Here is a 25,649-nt window from a genome sequence, read left to right on the forward strand (position 1 = left end):
CCCTTTCGTTCACGCGGACGACGACATCCCGCAGGCAAGGCCGTCCTGTCGTCAGCGTCCTTCCGCTCTTAAAGATGATGAACGGGTGGCAACTTTCCTGCCGTCGGCCGTGCAGGAAAGCATCAACGGCTGAACGCGAATGCTCGCTTACGGTCGCAAGCAGCTTCACCTCCTTTGCCCCGCGGTCACAGACGGTTGTGGACGACGGCATGTGAACCACACCGGCGTTTCGTCGTGCGTTGCCGATCTGGCCTAACATGTAGCCATGCTGCCGCCGGAGGCTATGCACGTAGAGTTGAAACTCTATCACTTGTCCTTCGTACTCCTCCGGCAGCTTCTGGCAGATTGACCGTGCGCCGTCGAAGGGCAAACCCTTTGCGTCGCATGAAGCGGCGGACCAATAAATGGACCCCTTGAAGTCTTCCCTCGACAGGACCGGCTTCACGGGCGAGGTCGACGGCTTTTGTGCGAATGAGCTCCGCACTCACTGGCAGGGATCTGGCACGGTACTCTCGGACGAATCCGCCACTTTGTCCTCGAGTTCCGGGTGCACAGCTCGGCGACTGCGAAACGACGTCTTCCGCGCGTTACACACCGACAGTTTGGATTTCTGGTTGCGCCAGCACCTGACGCTTTTCTCAGACACTCCGAACTGCCGCTGCGCCGACATGTTGCCACTCGCTTCCGCGAATTCAATTACTTTTCTTTTAAACGCGGCAGTGAACTGACGCCGCGTCCCGGTATTCATAGCTGGCCGCAGAGAAAGGTCGCCACTCGCTAGGAACACTAGATGAACAAGAAAAGAAAAATGGCGTCGGGCGTCGGCTCATCGGCTCATGGAGGCGATATCAATGCTGATGCCCAAGAAGCATGCGACGCTCCCTGTTGCCAGACGATCACTCGGTTTGTGCCAAGGGCCGGTATATAGGTCGAGGGGCGACTTTTTAGTGACATTTTTTGGAAAAAATCTCGACCTATATTCCGCACTATACGGTATATGTTCTAAAGCAAGAATGGATGTTCTAAACCCATTTGAACAAAACTTACGATATGTTGAATACAGTAGAACCCCGCTGTTAGTACATTCCTCACTGCTGCGTTTTCCCGGCTGTTACGTCGTTTTCCGCCGGTCCCGGCATAGCTCCCATAGGATCACATGTATTGGGAACCCCGCTGTTACGTCGTAACTGTCGGACCGTTCCCGTATGATACGTCGCGAAGTGCGCTCGGAGCCGACCGAGTGACTACCAAAGAGAGCCGCCATGGTGCATTTTCACGCAGCTTGGCCTCGTTTGACCGTAATATTAGCCGCATGAGAGGCGCAAGCAACAGAATCTTTCAACTGATGCAAACAAAAGCATGGCCTTCGAGATTCAAATTGCAAAGATGGCGTCTATGACGTAACTGCCCGCGAAAGCAAGGCCTCCGAGATTGGCATTACTATTGACAAAAGCATAGCCTTTGAGATTTGTATTGCACAAACATGGCGTGGATGGACGTAATTGCTTGCGAAAGCAAGGCCTTCGAGATTGCATTCACTTCTGCCATCGCGTCGGCGTAGACTCATCATCATCGTTATTTGTCGGAGAGCGGGAGGAGTTCGAGCTGGTTGGAGCTCGCACGGTCGTGCGTGCGGTTCGCGGTCGGACTCGCCGCGCCGGTCGTGATTGCGTGTGCTTAGTTCTTTCATGCCTACAGCTGTTGGTGTTAAAAAAATCACATACGTTGATTACATTTCTGTGGATGAGGCCGTCCTAAGCTCCGCGTTTCTATCCATCGACTAGATCGCGGCTGAGCGCGCCAATTTTCGTGCTGCTCGTAAGAATTGAAATAAAATTCTGTACCACTAAATATTTTGCCGTTTTTCCTGTTTTTCGGCTCTTACGTTTCCCGTCTCTTACGTTTATTTCCTACGGTCCCTTCAAAAACGTATCAGCGGGGTTCTACTGTACTTGCAAGTGAGTCGATGTCACACTGAAATTTCACTCATGAATGTTCAACATACAATAACCTTTGTTTTAAAAATAAAATTTTAAGGAGCAGGGTTCCCCCTAACGTGCTGTGAAAATGTTCAGTAGGGTAGAGAAGCATGATGAATAACAGTAGTGGCTTTTATATCTGTTTATTGTTCAGTCAGATTGATTGTTGCATTGGCAGTGCATTTTGTTTGGCACAATTTAGTGTGATCACATCTGTATCGGCTTAGACCATTAGGTCTGTGTGGTTGATTTACAGTGCTCACGAATTGAAATATGACATGAGAACTTTCAGTACAGTCGAACCCATTTATAACGATCCCACGTATAGCGATCTGTTGGTTATAACGACCATATTTGGGTGCACTTACGATTTTCCAATGCTAAACATTGAAGCTGCGTCCACATATAGCGAACATTTTTCAAAGCCTCCTACTTTTACAACGAACACTTCAGACACGGTCGCGGTAAAAATATGGCGCATACGAAGCGAAAAAAAGTTAAAACAGGCCTTCTAAAGCGTGAGAGGGGCGCGTGCTCGCGCGTGCCCCGCTCCAGTTTACTCACGACTAAGATATCCCTGATCGGCGAGCACCACGCGCAAATTTCGGACGCTGCGAGCGAGGTCGAGCCTTTTCTTCAGTGGCAGAATGGCAGTGAGGAGAAAAAAAAAAAGGAGGCAGCATGAAGCCTTGCGGTCAGCTTTCGCACGGTGACCTTTACTGACGCCGTTCTCTGCAGCTACGACCGCCTACGATGAACCTTTGGAATGCAAGAAGGCATAAATGCAAGAAGTGATAACCGCGATAACTTTCATCGCATAAAGGTTCACTGCGTCCCTAAACTCGTCGATGCCACAATGTGCCGCAAAAGGTCGTCCGTCTTTTCGGTAACTGCAGAGACCCGTCAATCGGTGATAACGATTTCCACGCGATTGCGGCGATGCCTTCGCGGATAAGCACCAGAAAAGAGCGAAGGCGAGATGGCAGCCGTCGATGAACGTGCAGTTATGACTTATAGCCGACAACCTTATATCACAGTTATCTGTAGATATCTGCTCGGCTGCGCGTGTGGCGTACGCCGTACACTGTGCGGATCGACAGCGGCACGAGCGCGCCATGCTGCCGTTCGCAAGTTCACCGCGTCGTGCGAGACCGCTTTAAAGTGCGCCTTGCTTTGTAGAAACGAAAGTAGCTCGCAGTTGATGAGCGGCGCGGGCACCGAGAAGCGTTGATGTACTGACAGCGAGCGTATACTGCGTGTTTGACTAGGTGAGAACTCAAGTGTGCCACGCATCGTCGTGCAGGGCCGCGAGAGCATCGCGGGGACGTAGAGTGCGCGTTGCTTGCAAAATGCTTGTTTTCGCCACGTCGAACGAACAGGCTACTCGCCGCACCCGTGCACGGTCTGGAGTGAAGCAGGCACGAAGAACGTACAAACGCGTGCATACGGCATACAGCAAGCGGCCTGGCAATGACTCCGCAAGCCGAGTAGGGGACGCGCTGCACGCAACTAGCCAGGGATGATCGGCTCTACAGTACCGCGCTTCGGTGAAACGGTGTCAGTTCACAGCAAAGGCGGTAATTCACTCGTGAGCACGTAGTGGGCGTCGCGAAAAGGCTTAGCTTGTCACCAGAGGGGTTGGGTGCACTTTAATAAAAGTGCACTCACCCAAACTTTAATAAAAGTGCACAGAAAAAAAAAACGGCTTGGCCGCTAAGCGCACGTTTTTAAAGGCGAGTCCGTATACAACGAACTAATGATAAAGCGACCACTTTTTGCTTCACTTTCGAGTTCGTTATAAGCGGGTTCGACTACAAATGGTACGCATAGTTGCTCGAGATAACCGCATCATGCCGCTACGAATCTGGCCACTAAAGGTAATGTTCGCTCTGACATAAGTGTTCGAGTCAAAGCTGCTCGAATATGACTCAAACTGAAGACGATGGAGATGAAAGTATGTGTATTACTTAGCACTACCGTATTTACTCTAATCTAACGCGCACCTTTCTTCCGGAAAAACGAGTCCAAAAATCGCATGCGCGTTAGAATTGAGTACCGAAAAAAAAAAAAGAAACTCGGTTATCGTATTGCCATCGACATTTCAAAATGGCCGCCTCCTACTGCCTTGGCCATTTCTGCCATTTTTTCAGTTCGTACGTGTGCTGAGGAGATTGTCATCCCGTTCTGCGTTCGCATCGACGGCATGGAAGTGCCGACTCCAAATACTCGACGAGTGTACCACGATGCCGTATTTAAAATAGGTATTACATGTGCAGAGAGACGGACGGAAATCGGGCCGCATCGCGGTCGTTCGGATATAGTTCGGAGTTCCCGAAACGTGCGTGCGAGACTGGCGCAAACAGAAGCAGAAGATCTTTTACAGCAAAGCTTCACGAAAAGGTTTCAGTGGACCAAAGGAGGGCCGGTTTCTCGAAATCGAAGAGTGTTGACAGCGACAAGGAGTTGTCCGACAGCGACGAGGATTGATCCATTACGCGACTCGTATCGCCGTCGTAGTGGTGACAGTTTTAGCGGCAAGGCCCGCTCTTTGACATTGTGTTTTACTTTTTTGAAACTTCAGTTCTTTAAAACCCAAACACAGTCGAACCCACTTATAACGATCCCACATATAACGATCTATCGGTTATAACGACCATATTTCGGTGCACTTACGATTTTCCTATGCTAACCATTGATGCTGCGTCCACATATAGCGAACATTTTTCAAAGCCTCCTACTTTTACAACGAACACTTCAGACACGGTCGCGGTAAAAATATGGCGCATACGAAGCGAAAAAAAGTTAAAACATTCCTTCTAAAGCGTGACAGGGGAGCGCGCTCGCGCGTGCCCCGCTCCAGTTAACTCGCGACTAAGATATCGCAGATCGGCGAGCACCACACGCAGATTTCGGACGCTGCGAGCGAGGCCGCTCACTTTCCAGGCGTTTCTTCAGTGGCAGAATGGCAGTGAGGAAGAAAAAAAATACAGTAGAACCCCGCTGATACGTTTTTGAAGGGACCGTAGGAAATAAACGTAAGAGACGGGAAACGTAAGAGCCGAAAAACAGGAAAAACGGCAAAATATTTAGTGGTACAGAATTTTATTTCAATTCTTACGAGCAGCACGAAAATTGGCGCGCTCAGCCGCGATCTAGTCGATGGATAGAAACGCGGAGCTTAGGACGGCCTCATCCACAGAAATGTAATCAACGTATGTGATTTTTTTAACACCAACAGCTGTAGGCATGAAAGAACTAAGCACACGCAATCACGACCGGCGCGGTGAGTTGACCGCGAACCGCACGCACGACCACGCGAGCTCCAACCAGCTCGAACTCCTCCCGTTCTCCGACAAATAACGATGATGATGAGTCTACGCCAACGCGATGGCAGAAGTGAATGCCAATCTCGAAGGCCTTGCTTTCGCAAGCAGTTACGTCCATAGAGTTTCTTACAATAATACCTAGAGGGGAATCTGGCGCTAGTGTCTACGCGGGCTCCTTGAGACGCGCTTCAACCACCATGGGAATGATGGGAAGTACAGGCTTTGGATTTGCTTCGGATGGATTAGGTTCTTGAGATTCGCAACGCTTGTTTGCCGAGTGTAAAACAAAGTGATATGAAGTTACTTCCAATTAAAACTTGCTTCATTCCTTTGTATGTAAAACTTACTGCAAGAAGTTTGTGTGACCGTGAGATGGAACTGAAACCCGGACCAATTCAACCACCAGGGTATGCATTGCTCTGCAATTGTGTTCCAGATTTGGCATCACCAAATAACGAAATATTTTTGTACAACACTTGAAAAGAAACACGCTTGTTTTTCCCTCGAAAGTGCGCATTATCTATTTATGGAAATAACAGTACTGTATTGAGTGAGAAACACTTAACGTATCGTCTGCTGCGATGACAGGTGCGTCTGTTCAAGTGGTCTGCCTCCAACGCATCTCTCGTTTTGTTGTGAAGTCGAGTCAGAGGAGCGCGACGGTGCGTCTACTTAGCTTCGCCGTCGTTTTGCAGCTGATTTGAACAAGGTTTGGTAAGACGCGCTTATCAAACAAACGTGAACTCGATGCAGTTTGCTGCACTGACATGGGACGCTACATCTGTGCGCAGCGGTGAGGGCACGACGCTTTGCTAAAACTGTCAAATACAACCTGTAAAGCTGCAGCGTCGCAGCAAACCAAGAGATCTAGCGGTCTTCAGCCTCTTTGAACAACAAAGGCGCTGCTTGAATGCTTTGAAACGCACCCCACTGCCCACGCCTCGCGAAGAACGAAACTGAAACTGTAGAAAGAGAGCCGAAGACAGTTCGCTAGCTAACGCCATCCAGTCCGAAGCCTGTACTTCCCATCATTCCCATGGTGGTTGAACGATCGCAGCGCCAGTTTCCTCTCTAGGGTATTGTATGAAACTCTATTGTTACGTCATTCACGCCATGTTTGTGCAATACAAATCTCAGAGGCTATGCTTTTGTCAATAGTAAATGCCAATCTCGAAGGCCTTGCTTTCGCGAGCACTTACGTCATAGACGCCATCTTTGCAATTTGAATCTCGAAGGCCATGCTTTTGTTTGCATCAATTGAAAGATTCTGTTGCTTGCGCCTCTCATGCGGCTAATATTATGGTCAAACGAGGCCAAACTGCGTGAAAATGCACCATGGCCGCTCTCTTTGGTAGTCACTCGGTCGGCTCCGAGCACACTTCGCGACGTATCATACGGGAACGGTCCGACAGTTACGACGTAACAGCGGGGTTCCCAATACATTGTATCCTATGGGAGCTATGCCGGGACCGGCGGAAAACGACGTAACAGCCGGGAAAACGCAGCAGTGAGGAACGTAACAGCGGGGTTCTACTGTAGTAGGCAGCATGAAGCCTTGCGGTCAGCTTTCGCACGGTACCCTATCCTGACGCCGTTCTCTGCAGCTACGACCGCCTGCGATGTGCCTTGGAACGCAAGAAGGCATAAATGCAAGAAGTGATAACCGCGATAACTTTCCATCGCAAAAAGGTTTACTGCGTCCCTAAACTCGTCGACGCCACAATGTGCTGCAAAAGGTCGTCCGTCTTTTCGGTAACGGCAGAGACCGGTCGATCGGTGATTACGACTTCCGCGCGATTGCGGCGATGCTTTCGCGGATAAGCGTCAGAAAAGAGCGAAGGCGAGGTGGCGGCCGATGAACGTGCCATTATGACTTATAGCCGACAACCTTATCACAGTCATCTGTAGATATCCGCTCGGCTGTGCGTGTGGCGTACGCCGTACACTGCGGATTGATGGCGGTACGAGCGCGCCATGCTGCCTGCCGTTCGCAAGTTCGCCGCCGCCGCGTCGTGCGAGACCGCAAGTGCGCGTCGCTTTGTAGAAACGAAAGTAGCTCGCTGTTGTTGAGCGGCGCGGGCACCGAGAAACGTCGATGCACTGACAGCGAGCATATACTGCGTGTTTGACTACGTGACAACTCAAGTGCGCCGCGCATCGTCGTGCAGGGCCGCGAGAGCATCGCGGAGACGTCGAGTGCGCGTTGCTTGCAAAATGCTTGTTTTCGCCGCGTTGAACGAAGAGGCTAGTTGCCACACCCGTGCACGGTCCGGAGTGAAGCAAGCACGAAGAACGTACAAACGCGCGCATACGGCATACAACAAGCGGCCCGGCAGTGACTCCGCGAGCCGAGTAGGCGACGCGCTGCACGCAACTAGCCAGGGATGATCGGCTCCACGTTGCGGTACCGCGCTTCGGTGAAATGGTGTCAGCTCATTGCAAAGGCGGTTAATTCACTCGTGAGCACGCAGCGGGCATCGCTTCACGACGCGAAAAGGCTTAGTTTGTCACCGAATGGGTTGTTAGCACTTTAATAAAAGTGCAAAGAAAAAAAAAAGGCTTGGCCACTAAGCGCACGTTTTTAAGGGCGAGTCCATATACAACGAACTACTGATATAACGACCACTCTTCGCGACACTTTCGAGTTCGTTACAAACGGGTTCAACTGTACTTGTTCTTCTGAATGTGCGAAGTTTGACTCCTACGAACTTTTTTTGTTCTTTTCTCTCACGAAAAATGGGTGCGCGTTACAATCGATGCATTACTTTTGGTTTTTTTGGGCGCCGAAAACAGGTGCACGTTACAATCGAGGGCGCGGTAGAATCTAGTAAATACGGTAAGTTGTTGCGTTGTACTCCTTGACCACTGTACATTGCGTACGGTAGTGTGTTTAGAAAACGTAGATGGGTGCGTCAGCGATGTGGCATTGTCACTCAAATTTGTTTTGTGCGCTGGTCTCACAATCTTGAGAAATTTTGCTGAAGTAGGTTAACTTGTAAGAAGGGTTTTACAAAAGTGGGGCAGTTCTGTGGGCGCAGTCAGTCTTGCTTTTTGGTGAAACGCACGAGACGTTTCGCAGGAGAGGAGAGGAAGAAGGCAGCACGTCTTCTGCGGTGGCCAGCCCTGCATCTCGACACAATGAGTCCGCCATCGACCCCGGCTCACCCCTCTCGGAGGCCAAACCCGTCGAGCGCCAGGTGGAAGCGCGCTCCACGGACGACGCCCTTTCGTCCATGGTCCGGTGTCTGTGCTTCTCGAGCAGCTTCATCCTTCACAGTGAGTCCGTGGTTGCCACGACCTGTTGTCTCCAGCTTTCCTTTCTTCCATTCTTTTCACCCCTGCTGTTATTGGTAGGGGATGTTATTGGTTGTGTGGTTGTGAGCTACACTTAGACCAATTCAGAATTAAATTTTTGAAGCTGTTAGGTCCAACAAAAGTTTGGGAATTGCTCTATAGATTACCGTAGGCACTCTGCAAGAAATTCCTCAAAAAAAGTAAAGAAGGAAATGCCTGTGCTCTCCCTCTTTCTCATGTCTGTCCCATTTCACACCGTACTTCGCATATATGTACTATATTTTCTCATCTGTGACCTGCACCCTCAACAATGATTCGCACAAAATTTTCTAAAAATGATCGCCGTGAAGCTAGTTTCGTTGCATAGCCGTGAAGCGCTGCCGCGAAGCCACCTTTGAACACCGGAATTTGTGTTTTTTCAATTTGACTTTAGCTCTATATTTTCTTTATTTTTTGCGGGAGTTATATGTGCGAAAAAATTCAGTATTCCAACATGCTCTGAGCTCCTTTTCTTTAGGACTAACTTTGTAATAATGCAACCATTTAAATTTCTGTTTTTATCTTTCATTGCAATAACAACGAAGCAGCGTTGTTGAAGCCAATTACGCACAGAAAGAATGGAGATCTAGTCACAGAATGCATCATCTGAATTCAGCTTGAAGCAGTTATTAGTCGATGCTTCAGAGAAATGCGAAATATTTGTAGAACCATATGGTAAATATTCGACTTTCAAATTGAATTTTTGAACATTCACTGTTGGAATTTCTGTTTGTATGTTGGAACACTTGCAAACGTCGAGTTCTTAGCAGCGCTCTCTCATTCTTTCGTTTCAGATGCAGCGACGACACCAACCCTCTGGGCAGGCACCAACTCTGGTGCCATCTTTGTTTACACCCTTGCCTTCCCCCCCAGTGACAAGCGGGACTCTGATCCAGTTCAGTGCACCCTCGGTAAGTCCTCATAAAACACTTCTTTTGTTTGGTGAAAGCAAGGTGTGCTGCGTGTTCGCAGTAGTTTGTGAAGCCTTCTTGTCTGAAGCCATTGCATGTGTCATGTGCCTCCGTGATGTCTGGCTGGAACAAAATTTTAATTGAAGCTCGATTTGGCCTTTGCGCTGGTTTGTGTTGCGTCATCCTGTCTAGGGCCTCTTGCATTGCGCTAATCGCACACAAAAATAGAAAGACTTAAGGGGGGATGCGGGTCTTAGAATAGTAAAAAAATGGACAGAAAATCAGTTTTGAGAAAAACGCATTTTAGGCATGTTTGCACCCCTAAGCAGCTGCCCTCAAAATATTATCGCCGATTTCGCCCGGGAAATGGGTTAAAACTTATTTTTAAGACTCCACGGGAGCCGCAAAATGCATCTCAACAGGCAAAATTTGTTCAAACTTCCCGCGCGCGCCGCGGGCTCAGCAGCTGGCTGATCGCCGCCATCTTTGGCTTGTTCTGAAGCTGCTTTCTTTGTGTACATTTTGCGGCGTTTCAAAATGGTGTCGCTGCAACAGAGCGGCCGCTATCGGTGCTTTTCCGAAGGGTGGTTGTAGAACGCTCATTGGCCAGAGCGCGCGCACGCGAGGCCAGCCCCTTCTCTCGAGCCTCCCCATTGGCTGGCGCAACCCGAGGCGGCCATTTTGTTTTTGTATTTTTGTTCTGCGCTCACGGCTGCCGTGTTGCCGGTGTCGTGTGCTCGTGTGTTGTTACAAGTGTCATCTTCCTCTGCTTATGCTCGCGTTCGTGCGGCCCGCCGACACACAGTTACTTTATTTTGTGCTGGCACATGCGGAGAATGAGATTCTCGTGTAAAGAAGACGCGCCAAGCGTAGGAGGGCGCAATGCCGAAACTACTTGACGCTACCGGAGCGTCGAGTCTACGAGAACCGCCCGGTTCCCCTTGGTCAAGCTCAGGGCGGGGCAGAGATACTCAGAAAAGTATTCCGGAACAGAGATATCGAAATACATGAACTGGAAGCCTAAAATGCAGATACTGAGATACATTTTCTTTTAACGTAACGGGATATTTCGGAGATACTTTTGCAATAGGATGAAAAAAGTATTCCGGAATACAGTTACAGCGATACAGATACAGGAATACTTTTTTTATTTCAAGGATGCTCATACTACGCAAAGACACTTATTAGTGCAGCATAATGTTGTAAATAAAGTTACAGCGCATCGAAACGTTCAGTTCATTTATTTATTTATTACAGTACCCTCAGCGCCATTAAGACATTACAGGGGAGGGGGTGGACAAAGTACATAATAAGCAATAATGACATGATTACAGTATCAATTGCAATAAAAATACACTATTTCACAGCAACAGTAACAAGGATTGGACACCGAAATCGACATACTTGGGGAACAAACTAAGCTATGCTAGAAATAGCACACTTTAAGCAAATCACTCGAATCACTAATGAACACCAGTGAATTGAGAAAAAGTATGCATTTACTTTGCACATAAGATATGCTTTGCTGAGAAGGTTGCTGTTTGAGCTTCTCAAATAGGCTGTCTTCTAACAGCGTCGGTTCAGCCTCAGCACAAGACTCACGAAAGAAAAAAAATTTGTCTACCGCTGAAGGCGAGCACAAATTCGTGTTATAGTGAATAAATATCGCCTTCATAGCCGGATTGCCCTGCAGCGTGGCGATATCTCTTCTCGGGTCATCTAGATAGCGAAACGCTTCCGCCCTCACTTGGGTTGTTCTGACTGTTCAGAATCCGGAGTCTGTCCCCATCTTCGGAATCCTAAGCCGTCTGACCCTGTCGGCTTCAATGAAGCTGTGATGTGACCGAGGAGGGGTTGAGGCTGCCACCCAGGTTCCGGCGAAGAAGGACTCTTGCGGTGCTTCACACGTACAAGAAGAAAACCTGTTTAATTTACATATTTACAGGAAGTTTAAGAACCAAGGCGTAGAGACGCGCCTTAACATCACAAGGGCCCAGAGCGAGACGAGAGGGCGAGCGAAGGCCAGTGAGTCCCCGCGCACTCCCGACGCGCTCCTTTTATCTGGTCCGTGCACGCGCTAGACGCCAACCGTGTCTCACAGGCCCGCCGATGCGCGTTCCTCGCAGCGCACCAGGAGATTTCCCACGTTCCTGTGGAACGCGGACAGCATATGGCAGGTACGCCGATAGGCGTCCCTTGCAGGCCAGTTCTTTGTATTGCCGATTATATCAGCTCGTCCGCCGCCCGAAGAGGTCACGTAAGGGCTGCAGTGGCGCTGCTCACTGAAGTGGCCGTAGTCCGTCTCCGTAGGCGTCACACTGATTGTCCACCACAACACAGAGACGCGCACCACATAGTAGGTCACTTATAGTAGGTCACCACATAGTAGGTCACCACATAGTAGGTGCACCTTGACGTCGCAATGATCGCAGCACAACACACGCTTGGTCACAGCATGGGACCGTCCACAGCCGCAAAGGCCCCGTCGCCGCTGCCTGGTCGTCCACTGGTCGAAGGTAGCACGAAGCGCTGCCGAAGGGTCAACACTCCGCAGTAGCTGGTTTGTCGTGTCCACCATGCCATGCTGTTGGACCGGTAGGCATAGCTATCTTCTGCCTGCCTTTTGCAGGGAGGGCGCTCTCAAACCGCACACCTACACTGAGAACACTCAGCTCTCCCGAGAATCACCAGGTGTAACTTACTGCAAGGCTCTTAATTTATTGCACAACAGAAGACTACACTATGGCGGTGACCAGTTGAACTCGAACAAAAAAGTAATAAACGTACACACACACAAAGCTAAATAGCAGCACTTTCGTCTGACATAGGACTCAAAAGAATTGTGCAGTGCCGCGTTTCCTTTAGCTATTCAGCTACGGAAAACCTCGACTAAGGCCGTCGGCGTTTCCATTGCCTTGGCTTCAGCTCAATGGCCTGTGCCACGAATTCTCCAAAGCTAAGACCCTTTTCTTTTTAACAGAAAGTCGGACTTGTTCGAGAATAGGTAATGGTACTGCTTCGGCAGATTCGGAAATACTGCCGCCTCAGTCTTTAGCACCCCAAACGGTCCTTTGATCTTTACCCTTGCGATCGGCAGGCAAACGCTGCTCTTTTTCTACCACCTGCTTTACCACGCGCACTTTCCCGTAAAATCTTTAGCTTCTACGTAATCGGGGTGGACAATATCGATAGTGGCTGCGGTGTCACGAAGGGCTTTGGATTCTTTTCCGTTTACAACTACGTCTCGTAGGTAAGGCTTTAAGAGTTGCATATTTTAGTCGTCAGTGCCTGCAGTGTGATGGAGAACACTACCTTGGGGTTCCGACAGCCAGCCGCTATGTGCCCGCCCTGGCTCTTGGCAACGGAAACACAGCAGTGGCTTTTTTGCCTCAAAACTGACGTCTTTCCCCGTTTTTGCCATGGCTCCATTCTCGGGCGCATTCTGTACAACGCTGTCGCCTTTACTGGGTGGTTCCATTCGGTGCTCTTCCTTATAACAAACGCCTTTACGTTCAGTGCAATCACTGCGCGGCAGTTTGCTGAACGGACGAACGCGTGCTTTCTCTGACTTGCGACGGACGCTGTACTCATCAGCTAGCTCAGCCGCGCGTTCAATGTTCCTCTCGCCCGGTCTGTCCTGAATCCATAGGCGCGTTTCCTCATCCAAGCACCCGTAAAATTGCTCAAGGCAGATCAAGTCCACTATCTTGTCACGATCGTCATATGCACCTTCTCCCTTTAACCACTCCACCAAATCGGCATTCATGTTGAATGCGAACTCCTGGAATGTCTCGCCAGTTTTTCTTTTGTGCGTCCCTAAACCGCCGGCGAAACGCCTCTGCTGAAAGCCTGAATTTCTTTAGCAGCGCAGCTTTCACTTTGTTATAATCATCCGCGTCTAGTGCTGGCAAACGCGCAAGCGTGTCCGCTGCTTCGCAAGGCAATACCATTAGTAGCTTTTGAGGCCATGTGGCACGATCAAACCCCATCCTCTCACAAGTTCTTTCAAAATTTATAAGGAACAACGCAATGTCTCGCTCATTTTGTAAGGCTGCAAGAGGTCCCTCATGCTCAATCGTGCGCCTGCCTGAATCTCTACATTTTCTGTTCCCAGACCGCTAGCGCCCTTTGCCTCTGCAATTTTAAGCTGAAGCCGCAAGCGCTCAAGCTCCCTTTCTTGACTTTCCGCTTCTTCTTTACGCCTGACGGTCTCTCGCTCTTCGTCTTCTTGTGCCCTTTTTATCTTCTCCTGAATTAGCTCCCAGCACTCGGCAAGCTCCTCCTCATCCGCGCCAGAATCCTTAACTGCCTGTAATAAATGTGGCTTTCTATGTATAGTCGCCACCTGAATCCCCAGCTCCTCGCACAACAGCACTAAATCCGGTTTTCTCAATTTGTTCAAATCCATGGCCACCCCGTGCAGACTTCCGTTGCTCAAACTGCCGTGATCCAAAACACCTGGTAGAATCTCTACGGAAAGTGAGCACTCACCAGCATCGGTACCGGGAAGGAACACGAACCGATCCCGCCGCTGCCAACCAGTTGATGTGACCGAGGAGGGGTTGAGGCTGCCACCCAGGTTCCGGCGAAGAAGGACTCTTGCGGCGCTTCACACGTACAAGAAGAAAACCTGTTTAATTTGCATATTTACAGGAAGTTTAAGAACCAAAGCGTAGAGACGCGCCTTAACATCACAAGGGCCCAGAGTGAGACGAGAGGGCGAGCGAAGGCCAGTGAGTCCCCGCGCACTCCTGACGCGCTCCTTTTATCCGGTCCGTGCACGCGCTAGACGCCAACTGCGTCTCGCAGGCCCGCCGATGCGCGTTCCTCGCAGCGCACCAGGAGATTTCCCGCGTTCCTGTGGAACGCGGACAGCATATGGCAGGTACGCCGATGAGCGTCCCTTGCAGGCCAGTTCTTTGTATTGCCGATTATATCAGCCGCAACAGGCGAAGTCGGCTCCGGCGGTGGGGGAGCCTGCTACCACAAAAGACCGTTTTCACGCATGTAATCAATTCGGAACGCACCCTGACATTGGAGAGGTGGCTGAAAGCGCGTCAAAGATAGCCATCTTCTAGTCACTTCCGCCGCGACTACGGGAACTGCTTTTGGAAGTGCCGCCGCTTTGAGAACCGAATGCACGCGAAGCATTGCAAGGCCTGTTCCAAGGCGGTATCCGCGCGGGGGTCACGAAGTAATAGCTTGCCACCCAAAATATTAGTCGTGCTGCACAGACCGTGAGAGACAGCGACTTTCGTCGGCAGAGGCCGACAACGCTGCCCCCGCGATCTGCCATCTGCGGCGTCGCGCGCTTTACCACATGGACCATTCTGTGCTTGAGCGGAAACCATCGCCGCCCTATCTGTCGGCGACCGGCGGCGCGTCTTTGCTTGTCTTGGCACAAAAAAGAAAAAAAACGCCATTCCCCCATTGGAAACACGCCTCAACTCATTTCCGACAAAAAAAAAAAACAATGTAACGAGATACCCGTGTCCAGCATAGTATTGCGATACAGGAGAAACATCGTAAATGTATTTCACTACTGAGATACAAATACATTTTTCAAATGTATCTCGATACAGAAATACAGATACTCAAAAGTATCTCTGAAATACTATCGCGATATCGCGATACTGCCCAGCGCTGGTCAAGCTGCAGCCATCGGATCATTAGGCAACGCTTCAGTGGCATTCGAAACCGCGTTCGTATGGCATACTATGCGGGACTGCCGAGTGCGCGGGAAATACGGCGACGGGAGGAGTGCTTGGCATCGCAGCGTGCAACGAAGCAGCGGAAGTTCAAGCCGTTGGATGTTGGTGAACGGCGGCAAGGAAAATGGCACAGAATTTATCCCCGTGGACTTATCCGTGATAAAAACGTTCTTTGGGCTTGTGCTTCGTTCCGAGTTCGGCTCAAGCAGTGACCTTTTTCAAGGCAGAGGATATAGGCTGCTTTCAAAGCCTGTGCTTCATTATCATAGGTGCGACTCGCGCGAGAAGCGTTTCTCGTAGAAGGTAGCTGGTGATAGTGGTGCTAAGATAATTAATGTCATTTGAAGTGAAATGCATTAAATTAGGGCCACAAATACTGTCGACAAGGGTGCAGCGGTAGTTGCTTCAACCACGACCTGACAGAGCAACACCGAAATTGCAGAGACGCCGTGTTACACTTTGGGAAATTGATTTGTGCTCCACAGCCTTGAGAAGGTTAAAAACTGACATTGGAAGTTGCAAAAGGAGCGCTTATACAGTAGTGACACCAAGCACAGACTTTCAAAATTACACAAACCAGCAGGGGACCCCGAGTACAGCCCTTGCCTGCTGTTGAGCCAAGTGCTATTGCTGGACAATACCGTAAAAACCCGCGTATAGCCCGGGGTTTTTTTCTAGATTTTAGGGTGCGAAATTTCGGCCCCGTACTATATGCGGGTCCCAAGAATTTTCGGCCCAAATTCAGTTTCGGTTTCGGCATAGCGCGGTGCTATCATCATCATCAGCTGTCTGCGCGCTTCTGCGCTAGGTAGTGTTAGCGGCGTTAGTCTGAACTGGTCAGTTGGTCAGTGGCCTTTGCTTCAACTTGGTGCCCATAATGACGGCCTCGATTTTGCTCCTGTGATTTTACGCCATGTCAGGACCGCGCAGGCAGTACTCTGCTGCTTTTAAAAGAAAAGTTATCGCTGCTGCCGAAACCATCGGCAACTGTGCCGCGGAGCGGCAGTACGGAGTCAACGGGCGGAGCATTCGCGGTTGGCGGAAGCAGAAGGAAGCCCTCTTTGCATGCAGCGGCCAGCGAAAAAGTTTCCGCGGACCAAAAAATGGAGCATTTCCTGACGTGGAACGAGAACTCACAGACTTTGTGCGGGAGCAGCGAGCTGCACATCTCGCTGTCAACATCGAGCTGCTACAAGCGAAGGCAAGGGAGATCGCTCGAGACAAAGGCATTCAGCCGGAGGATTTCAAAGCGAGCAAGCATTGGGTGTCTCGCTTCATGCGCCGCGCTGGGTTCTCCCTACGTCGGCGTACGTCGATCTCCCAGAAGCTACCAGAGAGCTACGAAGAGCACCTCGTGGCTTTTCAAAGGTACATAATTGCGTTGCGAAAGGCAGTCCCCTTTCAGCTGGGCCAGATCGGCAACGCGGATCAGACGCCGGTCTACCTGGATATGCCCTCGGCGCTGACGGTGCATCAAAAAAGGCTCCAGGCAAGTTATCGTGCGGTCGACTGGAAACGAAAAAACGCGGGTGACTGTAATGTTATCCTGCACGGCTGACGGTCGCAAGCTGCCACCCTACGTGGTGTTCAAACGAAAGACGCTGCCGAAGGGGGAGAAGTTCCCGAAAAATGTCGTCGTCCACTGCCAGGACAAGGGGTGGATGGACGAATCGTTAGTCCTTGACTGGATAAAGTCCGTGTGGTGTCGACGGCCCGGAGCACTGCTGGGGCTCCCTTCGATGCTTGTGCTCGACGCGTTTCGGTGTCACCTGGCAGACTCCGTAAAGCGACTGCTGCGCGACTCCCGCACCGAGCTCGTCGTCATCCCGGGAGGGATGACATCACAGCTGCAGCCGCTTGATGTGTGCCTTAATAAGCCATTTAAGGACCATGTCAAGCGCCTGTACGTGGAGTGGATGAGGTCCGGAGAACCAGAAGTGACCCCTGCCGGACGGCTGAAACGGGCCTTGCCAGCGATGCTCTGCTCGTGGATAGTCGAGGCTTGGGCCTGCATTCCAGAGGCGCTCGTTTGCCGCGCCTTCAAAAAGTGCTCCATCTCCAACGCGCTTGATGGCACTGAGGATGATGTGCTGTGGGGAGAACATTTCCGACAAGGGAGCTTCGGAAGAGAGTGCGTCCGACGACGACGATGAATGAAATGTCAATAAATGCATTTTTTCCATTTTCCTCGGACTATATTCGGGTGAAAACTTTTTTTCTCACGTTTGCTATCCCCGAATTACACCCCGGACTATATGCGGGTCCGAGCTATATGCGGGTTTTTACGGTAACTGATTTTTGGTTTAATAAATAACCGACGTGCTTTTTAGACTTAATCTCTCTGTCTATTTTATTTGCCTGTTGCAAAGCCACATTCATAGACAAATTTTTGTATTTCTTTAGCTTGCAAGGAATTGGTACAGGCCTATGAATTGCTAAAGGTGGAGTTTATGGGTGCACTATGTGGCTATATAAGAAGATTTTGCCAGTACATTGGCAGGTCATGGTCACATATTTGGTATGGCTGTTCTCGTGAAGAAGAAACCTATCAAATGATATAACCACTAGTGCTGTGGCTGCACTTCCACAAAAGTTACAGTTGTCTGAAACTTCAAATGCGTTTTTCTCAGTTTGATATTTTTGCTCAATGCACTCAGCCTTACGGGGTTTTTTTCCATGTTGTTGCTGAGTAAAAATCACAAATTTGGTATCATTTTACTCGTATTGAAACGATCTGGGGGGTGATGCTATTTGCATTACTCTAGCACCATTTTACAAATTTTAATTAAAGATACTAATGAGAGTGAATCAGAAAAAAATAACCACCAGTGAGTGTTCATCTGTTTTCTGAGCTTCACAGTGCTCTCAAGGGAATAAAAATAGCATCACCCCCTACAGAATGATCTGGGCATTGGGCCCATGCACTTACATATTGGTTTTAGTAGGTCGAAATTGCCTAAAAGCCCCGTAAGAACCAGGCACTAATTATTTTTTCGAACCTCGAGATCTTTTGAACTAGTGCGGCTATTAAAAAACTAATTACAGATTTGAAATCAGCATAAAAAACTGGTCAAGACAGTGAAGTTTAGTTCGTATTGACTCAAAAATAAAGAAAAAATTTTAGGACCCACGTCCCCCCTTAAAATGTTTGCAGCAGAATCTCTGGGAGGGGGCAACCACTGTCATTTACCGAATGCACGAGAGGTGTTGCCCAATACCACGTTGTGGGAAATGCAAGGTGCTGCGAGTATGGAAATGTTCACTCAAGGTGCTGTTTTTTGGGAAAAACCAGGTGCTTCAGTGGGAACCTGCACTGACTGTTGCAAGTCCTTTCCCTCTGAGATTTAGTGTGCAAAGTAGGTGTACTTCAACATGTGTAGATTTCACTTCGGTGCTTACCGGAGAGAGAGAGAAACAAAGGGGGAAGGCAGAGATGTTAACCAAGCACTTGCTTGGTTGGCTTCCTTGTGCAGGCAAGGAGATCCACCTGAAGCACAAGGCCCCCGTGATATCCATTCACATCATTGACGCTCGTGGCTACCCCATTGCGGACCCATTTGAGGAGGAGCCCAAGGGCCTGGTGCCACCGCAGAGGGTACTCATCTGCTCTGAGGAACAGCTGAAGGTAAGGTTCTGGTGCAGGTGTGATTGGTGTTGCAACCCTCTTTTTGATAGGTTCCTGATCGTTATACTTGATTGGCTGCTGCATTTTGTGCTGTTTGGCACAAAGCTAGCAGACTTCCAATGAATACGCATATTTTGTTGTGTCTTAGAGTGGGCATTGGCAAACACTTTACTGCCTTGCACGTAAATGCAGATTACGTTGCTGCAAATTGAGCTCAACCAGTCAATGAAGAAGAGACCTTATTTGCTTACTCTACCCTTCCTAGCCCCACATCATGGTGTGGCCATTGCTAAAGTGCCAGCCACAAGAGTTCCATCTACTGAGAGATGAAACATGGGTGCACAATTGAAGTATGAAATCATTAACACTAGAGGCAGCTGTTCCGTTTAAGCAGCAATCCTGCTTAACAGATTTCCATTTACTGAGAGTCTACTGTAGTTGTGCCGTTATTCATTATTCGTCAGCTTCTTCTTGACACGCACATGTTCTCTGTGTGACCCGCTGCTGTGGTCTAGAGGTTGTTGTGCTCGACTGGTGACCCTGAAGGTCATGGCATCGAATCCTAGCCGCTGTGGCTGCATTGCGATGGAGGCGAAATGCTAGAGGCCCGTGTGATTAGATTTACATGCATGCTAAACAACCCCAGCTGGTTAAATTTACGGAGCTCTCCGCTACGGCGTCTCTCGTAATCATATGGTGGTTTTGGGACGTAAAACCCCAACAACCATTATGTTGTCTGTGCTGCTGCAGGTTTTCACACTGCCCAACCTGAAGCCCTTTGGCAAGCTAAAACTGACAGCGCACGAGGGAGCTCGGCTGCGCAAGGCGGCCATAGCACGCTTCCAGAGCCGCAGTGACCCTGCCCGCACCGAGTACTGCCTGGCGGTGCTCTCGAACTTGGGTGAGGTGGCACTTCACTCACTGCCCGACCTGCGCCGCCAGATGCTCGAGGCTTGCCTGCGCCGTGAGGACATCAAGTGAGTGCACCATTGTCTGCAATTATTCTTGCGTCGTGAGCTGTTCGCGCAGTACTCTAAGGTTTGTGCCACGGAGCTGGCGACCCATCTATAACCCTGTTGTCCTCCCCCCATATCTACCTGTACTGTTCAGGATAGAGCACCACGATATCTAAAGCTTGAGACGAGAAAATTTTCATTGCAGTGAAATATTTTCACATCCCTAGAGAGTGGCCCATCAGATTCAATGCGTCTTGTACATGTGTACAACAGTATGTCACTAATCTGCCTTCCTGAATTACTGAACACTGTAAATTGTTCGTGTAAAGCCTGCTCGCTTCTGAAGATACATGAACACCCAAGGTTACCTTGCTGCTAGTGCTCTCTCAAAGAAGCTACTGTTACTGTTAGAGTTGCGCTGATAGTGCTACAGTCGATCCCGCATATATCGAACTCGGATATATCGAATTATTGGCTATATAGAACAGTTGAGAAATCCCCTTGAATTTCCCATGCAAAAGTATGGGGCTGGTGTGCACGTATATCGAACTCCCGCACAGCGAAACATCTGCTATATCGAACGCTGCCCCGCGCCGAAGCCCAGAAAGTGCATTTTTCCTAACAACTATAGATCATTTTTCGGCCGCGTTCTTATAAGTTCCAATCCCTCGTCGCGCGCAGGTGATGAAATTGCGTTGCTCTAGTTCGTTGCGCAGCGCTTGTCAGTTCACCGGTATATTTGACTCGCGGTCCGCAGGTTTTAACACATGGGCTAGCGTTTTTCAAAGAGGCTGATTCCCGAGGGCACCAAAATTAGAATTCGAAGTGACTTGGCAGCCTTGTAATGTTTGCATTCCCTTCCTTGTCTGTTCGCGCACGATGGCATGCGGGCCCGCAAAGCATGGCCTTCGAGATCCGCAACCTCGTGACGTATTTTTAGTGTTTTCGGTTTTAACACGCAGATCTCAGAGGCTACACTTTTTTTCGCATTTCTCGCCAAAGTAGCGGCCGCCTTCTGCAAAGCCACAAGTGCAATCGGTATCGCCAACATGTCGACGGTGGAGAAATGTTTATTCGTGCAGCGGAATGTGTACTTCGCGCTTCGTTCTTGATAAATCGTCATTCGGGAGTCGAACTAAACATTGTCCCGCTCGTAGCGATAAAAATGATGACCGGTGCTTGGAACGGCGTGAAGTAAAGCACCGTCGTGCACTGTTTCCTTACGGGCCTTGGTGCCAGGTGACGACTTTGGGTGCGTCATGACCGCCGACTACGGCGTACGGTGCGTCGGTGAATTTTGCGACTTATTAGCGTTTCCGGGCGCCGTATCGGACGGGAGCACAGCGAGTGACTTCATCGGTGCAGATAATGACGTAGCTGTTTCTGACTGTATCGATGCCGAGATCAGAGCTGACGTTGTCGGTGCTGCGGAAGGTGCCAGCCGCCGCTGCCACTGCTTACCCTTTACCGCGCTACAGAGCTCGCATCAGCGTTCAGCGTCGATCACCGCTGTTGTGGTGGAAGGTGCTGAATTTACTTATTTGGAAAGCTTCAATGATATTGAAGATGACTTGATGAATTCACGGCGCGCAAGAAGCAAGACAAGTTGACGGACTTTTTTCATGCGAAATAAAGTGCGCCAACTTGCAAAAGAAGTTCTCGCCTTGTTCATTAGCATATGTGAGCGAATCGTCGTGTTCGCGCTTTTTACTATTTCAGAAAACTGTGTCGAGGCCTGCAGTGCTTTAATTAAAGCCTTAAATACGCATATTTCATATTTCGAATTATCGATATATCGAACTATTTCGCGGTCCCCTTCGAGTTCGATATATCCGGGATCGACTGTATCTTAACTGCAGAGAGCAGCAGTGCCGCGAGACTGTTGCCACAGGAACTGCTAGCAGTCAAACCAGAAAGCGAGGCTCCTACTTCTCGGTTCAGCACTCATTGTGTGCACATTGAGTATGCACTTGTTTCCGTTTTCTTATTGCTTTCTGTATATGCAATCATGGGCATGCTAACCAGCAACCATGCTACCAGCAAAAAGTAACAGTAGTGTTGCAGTTAGAGTTACCCGGAGAAGAAAAGTAGCCCTGTTAAAGTTGAGTTTCAAGAAATTTTAACTTCTTGCAGTTACTGCCAATAAAGTAACTTGGTTATTTCTTCGTTAATGCTAGAACAGTAATTGAAGTGCCGCAACCACAAACGAAAGATGTTTTTTTAGATTTATGTTCATCGTAAGGAGAGATTGTTGCCCTTCTGCGATAAATATACATAGCAGCATCATCCACTTCTGTTGTTTTACAGCGAAAGCTGTTTTATGAGATCACAACAAGGGCCATTTTCGGGGCCGTAATTGTCCGCCGCCGCTAGCATTTGTAACCACTATTCTGGGAAATAAGAAAAAAAAACGAAATAAAAAAAAATATCCAGGATGGAACGAGGTTTGAACCTGGGCCCTCTGCGTGGGAGCCCAGTGTTCTACCTCATAGCCATGCCGGTGCTTGAAACTGCTTTGCAAAAAGACCCTATAGGAGCTTCACGTTGGGAAGAAACCACGTTAACATATGTAATGTAGTGTGATAGAAAAGTAAAATAAACAACCAGGCATCACACAATGCGAATACGCAACGAGTTGGTTGTTGAATGCTTCCAACCAATTACAAAGGGCTCTGCCATAATTCTTCATCGTCATTAGCCACAGCATCAACCAAGTGCACATAATGCCTTACAGGTGTTAAGCGGGTACCACGGTTCTCCGCAAAAAATTGCGTAGTGGTTGCTTCCCTACTTCATACAAATTATGATGATTTATAGCGTACAGTGGAACCTCGATTATACGTCCCCCGGTTTTCCGACGACCCGCATTTTACGACGAATCAGTTTGGTCCCGGCAAAACCCCCATGGAAATAATGTATTTAAAACCTTGGTTATACGGCACAATTTTACGCCATTCCCGCATCTTACGACGGCTTTTCGATTCCGTCCGAGAGAAAACACCACCTTTATTCGAATCGGACGCCGACAAAAATATTCCCAAGTGCAAAATAAGAACTTAAGTTCCCCTAGGTTGTCGATTAGAAAAGTAGAGAGTGAGACAGTATGCCTTCTTAGAATGGAAAATTTATTTTCCAGGCTGTTCACGCAGTTCTGTGATTCAGTTTCCCTGACTTTTAAGATCGCTTCAGGATACGCCTCGATCGCGTGCGTATCCAGAGTCGCTACCTAGACAAGCTCTATCTGGTACACGGAGAAGCGCCAACTGGCCGTAAATCACATCTTTGAGATCCGGGTATTTTCACGTTTTCGGCCCGTGGAAACTTTTCCTAGTCGACATCCAGCTGATCTCCTGCCTTTGTTTGCAGCACTCGCAGTCACAGGCCTTGAGCACGCAAAAGGACGCGACGCAGCTATTTTCAAAGTGCAAAATAACTTTCGCTTGACATGGACGTTCATAATAACAGCGGGACATCACACAAGGGACTTCAAGAGGGAACAAATATGATGCGCACAGCTCAGTCACGCACGAAAGTATCCTACGCAAACTCGTGCTCCGTCGCCATTATGTGATGGCGATGACACTGTGTCTGACTATTCTGACGGGAGGCTGTTGCCAACGCGGTTTCGGTTTCGTTTTCACGTGCAGCCACTTCTCAGGCTCAATTTATCGGGAGAAAGGTGCGCGTTGGATACGATATTTTAAAGTTAAGAATAACGACTCGCTCACACCTCATTTAACAAAGTAATGCTGCCATTAGCTGCCATTTTCAAAAGTAATTTAATCTACCATCCTTGGAGAACCACAGGGTCGTGTCATGGGCTATCGATGCGGTCTCCCCCTTTTTGGGCAAAGCTGTCTGCCACTGCCAATATTTTTAGTTTTTCGATTATACGACACCCGGATTATACGACGGTTTTGCATGGTCCCCTCAAAGTCGTAAAATCGGGGTTCCACTGTAGTGGGTTGCTCACAAGTGCACTTCTGTTGGTTGCCAAGGAAGCCCATAAGGCTCCCATGATCCATTTCCTCAGGGTCTCAATAAAGTTAATTCCCTCTCTCCCTCTCCTTTTCACATTAACGTATGTTATAAAGCGTGGTGGGAGAGTTAAATAATGACCGGGCATCACACAACACAAATTACGGAACTAGTAGGTCATTTAAACCTTCGAACCCATTACAGAGGGCTCAGCCATAATTCATCATCATCATCAACCGTCGCATCAACAAAGTGCACATACTGCCTTACAGATGGTACCTCGCTTCTCCACAGAATGACAAATAATATCGTGGTAGGTGCTTCCCAACTTCACAAAAATTATGATTTGTGGCATAGTGGGTACGTTGCTAGTGTTCTTGTATTAGTAGGCACAAGAGAGTTCATAACGGGCTCTAGAAATACTGCTCTTCCAGCTTTCGCTGTGACTGAGCTGTGCTTTCCACGCAGGCCTGGCAGGGTTTTTTTTTTTCTTTTTGCTTTTTTTGCTTTTTATTTTATAAACAAGACGTCGTTATTCATTGGATGTAGCCATATACGTTTTAGCAACTGTGAGGGAGTAACATTGTCGTTATATAATAAGTGACACCATTTCACTTACAAGTTACTCGAATGAAAAAGTAGCAAGTTATAGTTAGAGGTTACCTGACGCAGTAATGGGCCGGTCTCAACGCATATATGTAACTAGTCGCTGCCCGCGACCATGCACACGACTAAATTTTTGCCATTTTTCTCACCCTGCCCCGACGCAGTGGCATATGCAGTCTCGTGTTCACCAAGGACGGGGAGGGCTTCTACCTGAGCTCGCCATGCGAGTTCGAGCGATTCTCCTTGTCGGCCAAGCGAATGGTGGCCCCCCACTGCCAGGTGGACCTTCCTGAAGGGGCTCGACCTCAGCCCCCGCAGCCCCAGGAACCCCAAGGGGGCAAGGAAGAAGAGAAAGTAGAGGCAGCAGCGCCTGCCGCGTCGGCCACCGAGGGGGAGGAGCTGAAGGAAGCCGACAGCAAGGCCGCATCCACCAGCGAAGCCAAGCCCGAGGAAGCGACGGAGACGGCAGAGAAGAAGCCTGAGCTGTCCTCCTCGGCTGCCACGTCCCCGACGTCACCAAAGGAGGAGTCATCAGAAGGCGGCGATGACGACAAAGGTGGTCTGGACTCCCCGCCAGACAGGTTCGTGCGCTGTTTTTGCAGTGATTTGCTGTTACAGACTCTTTTTGGGCTTAGAAAATGGGTGGGTAGTAGGTGCTACCTTATTCCCTCATGGTCCGGAACCTTTACCCGCCTGTTTGTCTGTCTCACTCTGAAACTAAAGAAAAGCAAAGCTCAAGTAAAAGAAGTTTAATTATATTAAGTAGTGTAATTACAAAGCAGCCATGGAAACCTCATGATATCTGGCCCGAGCACACGACGAGAAGCTCATACCTTGTTATGACGTCAGGTTAGAGTAAGAACTGAAACTAGCTTTTATAACATACTGTAATTACATTTTCTGGGTGCATTTGTGTACACCAGTACATTTTCTAGGCTTTTGACTCTTGAGGGCTTGGTCTTTCATCTTATGCAAAAAAAAAAAAAAACAACTAAATTTTTATGTCGGTACCCCTTAAATCTGTACAAATGAAAAGAGGCAAGCGTGCCGTCGCATTAAGGGGGGACGTGGCTTTCGGTACCAACTTTCTTATTTCTTCATGGATTTTGATGAAAATTGGCACACTTATTTGAAATGTTGTTTTAATGCTACTGTAGAAATTTCATAAATATATCTTTACAACTTTTTGATTTACAATATATTTCACTTTCTGCTCTTGTTCCG

The 25,649-nt window shown here is 48.9% G+C and overlaps 1 protein-coding gene across 1 annotated transcript in view; it reads left to right on the forward strand.

Moving 5' to 3' along the window:
• Positions 1-25,649, forward strand: part of LOC119389880 (lethal(2) giant larvae protein homolog 1-like) — a gene marked incomplete in the record, with an annotated part of 82,123 nt that overhangs the window by 39,424 nt on the left and 17,050 nt on the right. The window contains 5 exon segments of the mRNA XM_037657294.2: positions 8,385-8,581; positions 9,433-9,549; positions 18,734-18,885; positions 19,636-19,862; positions 24,590-25,006. Of these exon segments, the coding sequence (XP_037513222.1) occupies positions 8,385-8,581; positions 9,433-9,549; positions 18,734-18,885; positions 19,636-19,862; positions 24,590-25,006 (1,110 nt within the window).

This window comes from Rhipicephalus sanguineus, chromosome 4, assembly GCF_013339695.2.
Source record: "Rhipicephalus sanguineus isolate Rsan-2018 chromosome 4, BIME_Rsan_1.4, whole genome shotgun sequence".
NCBI lineage: Eukaryota > Metazoa > Arthropoda > Arachnida > Ixodida > Ixodidae > Rhipicephalus > Rhipicephalus sanguineus.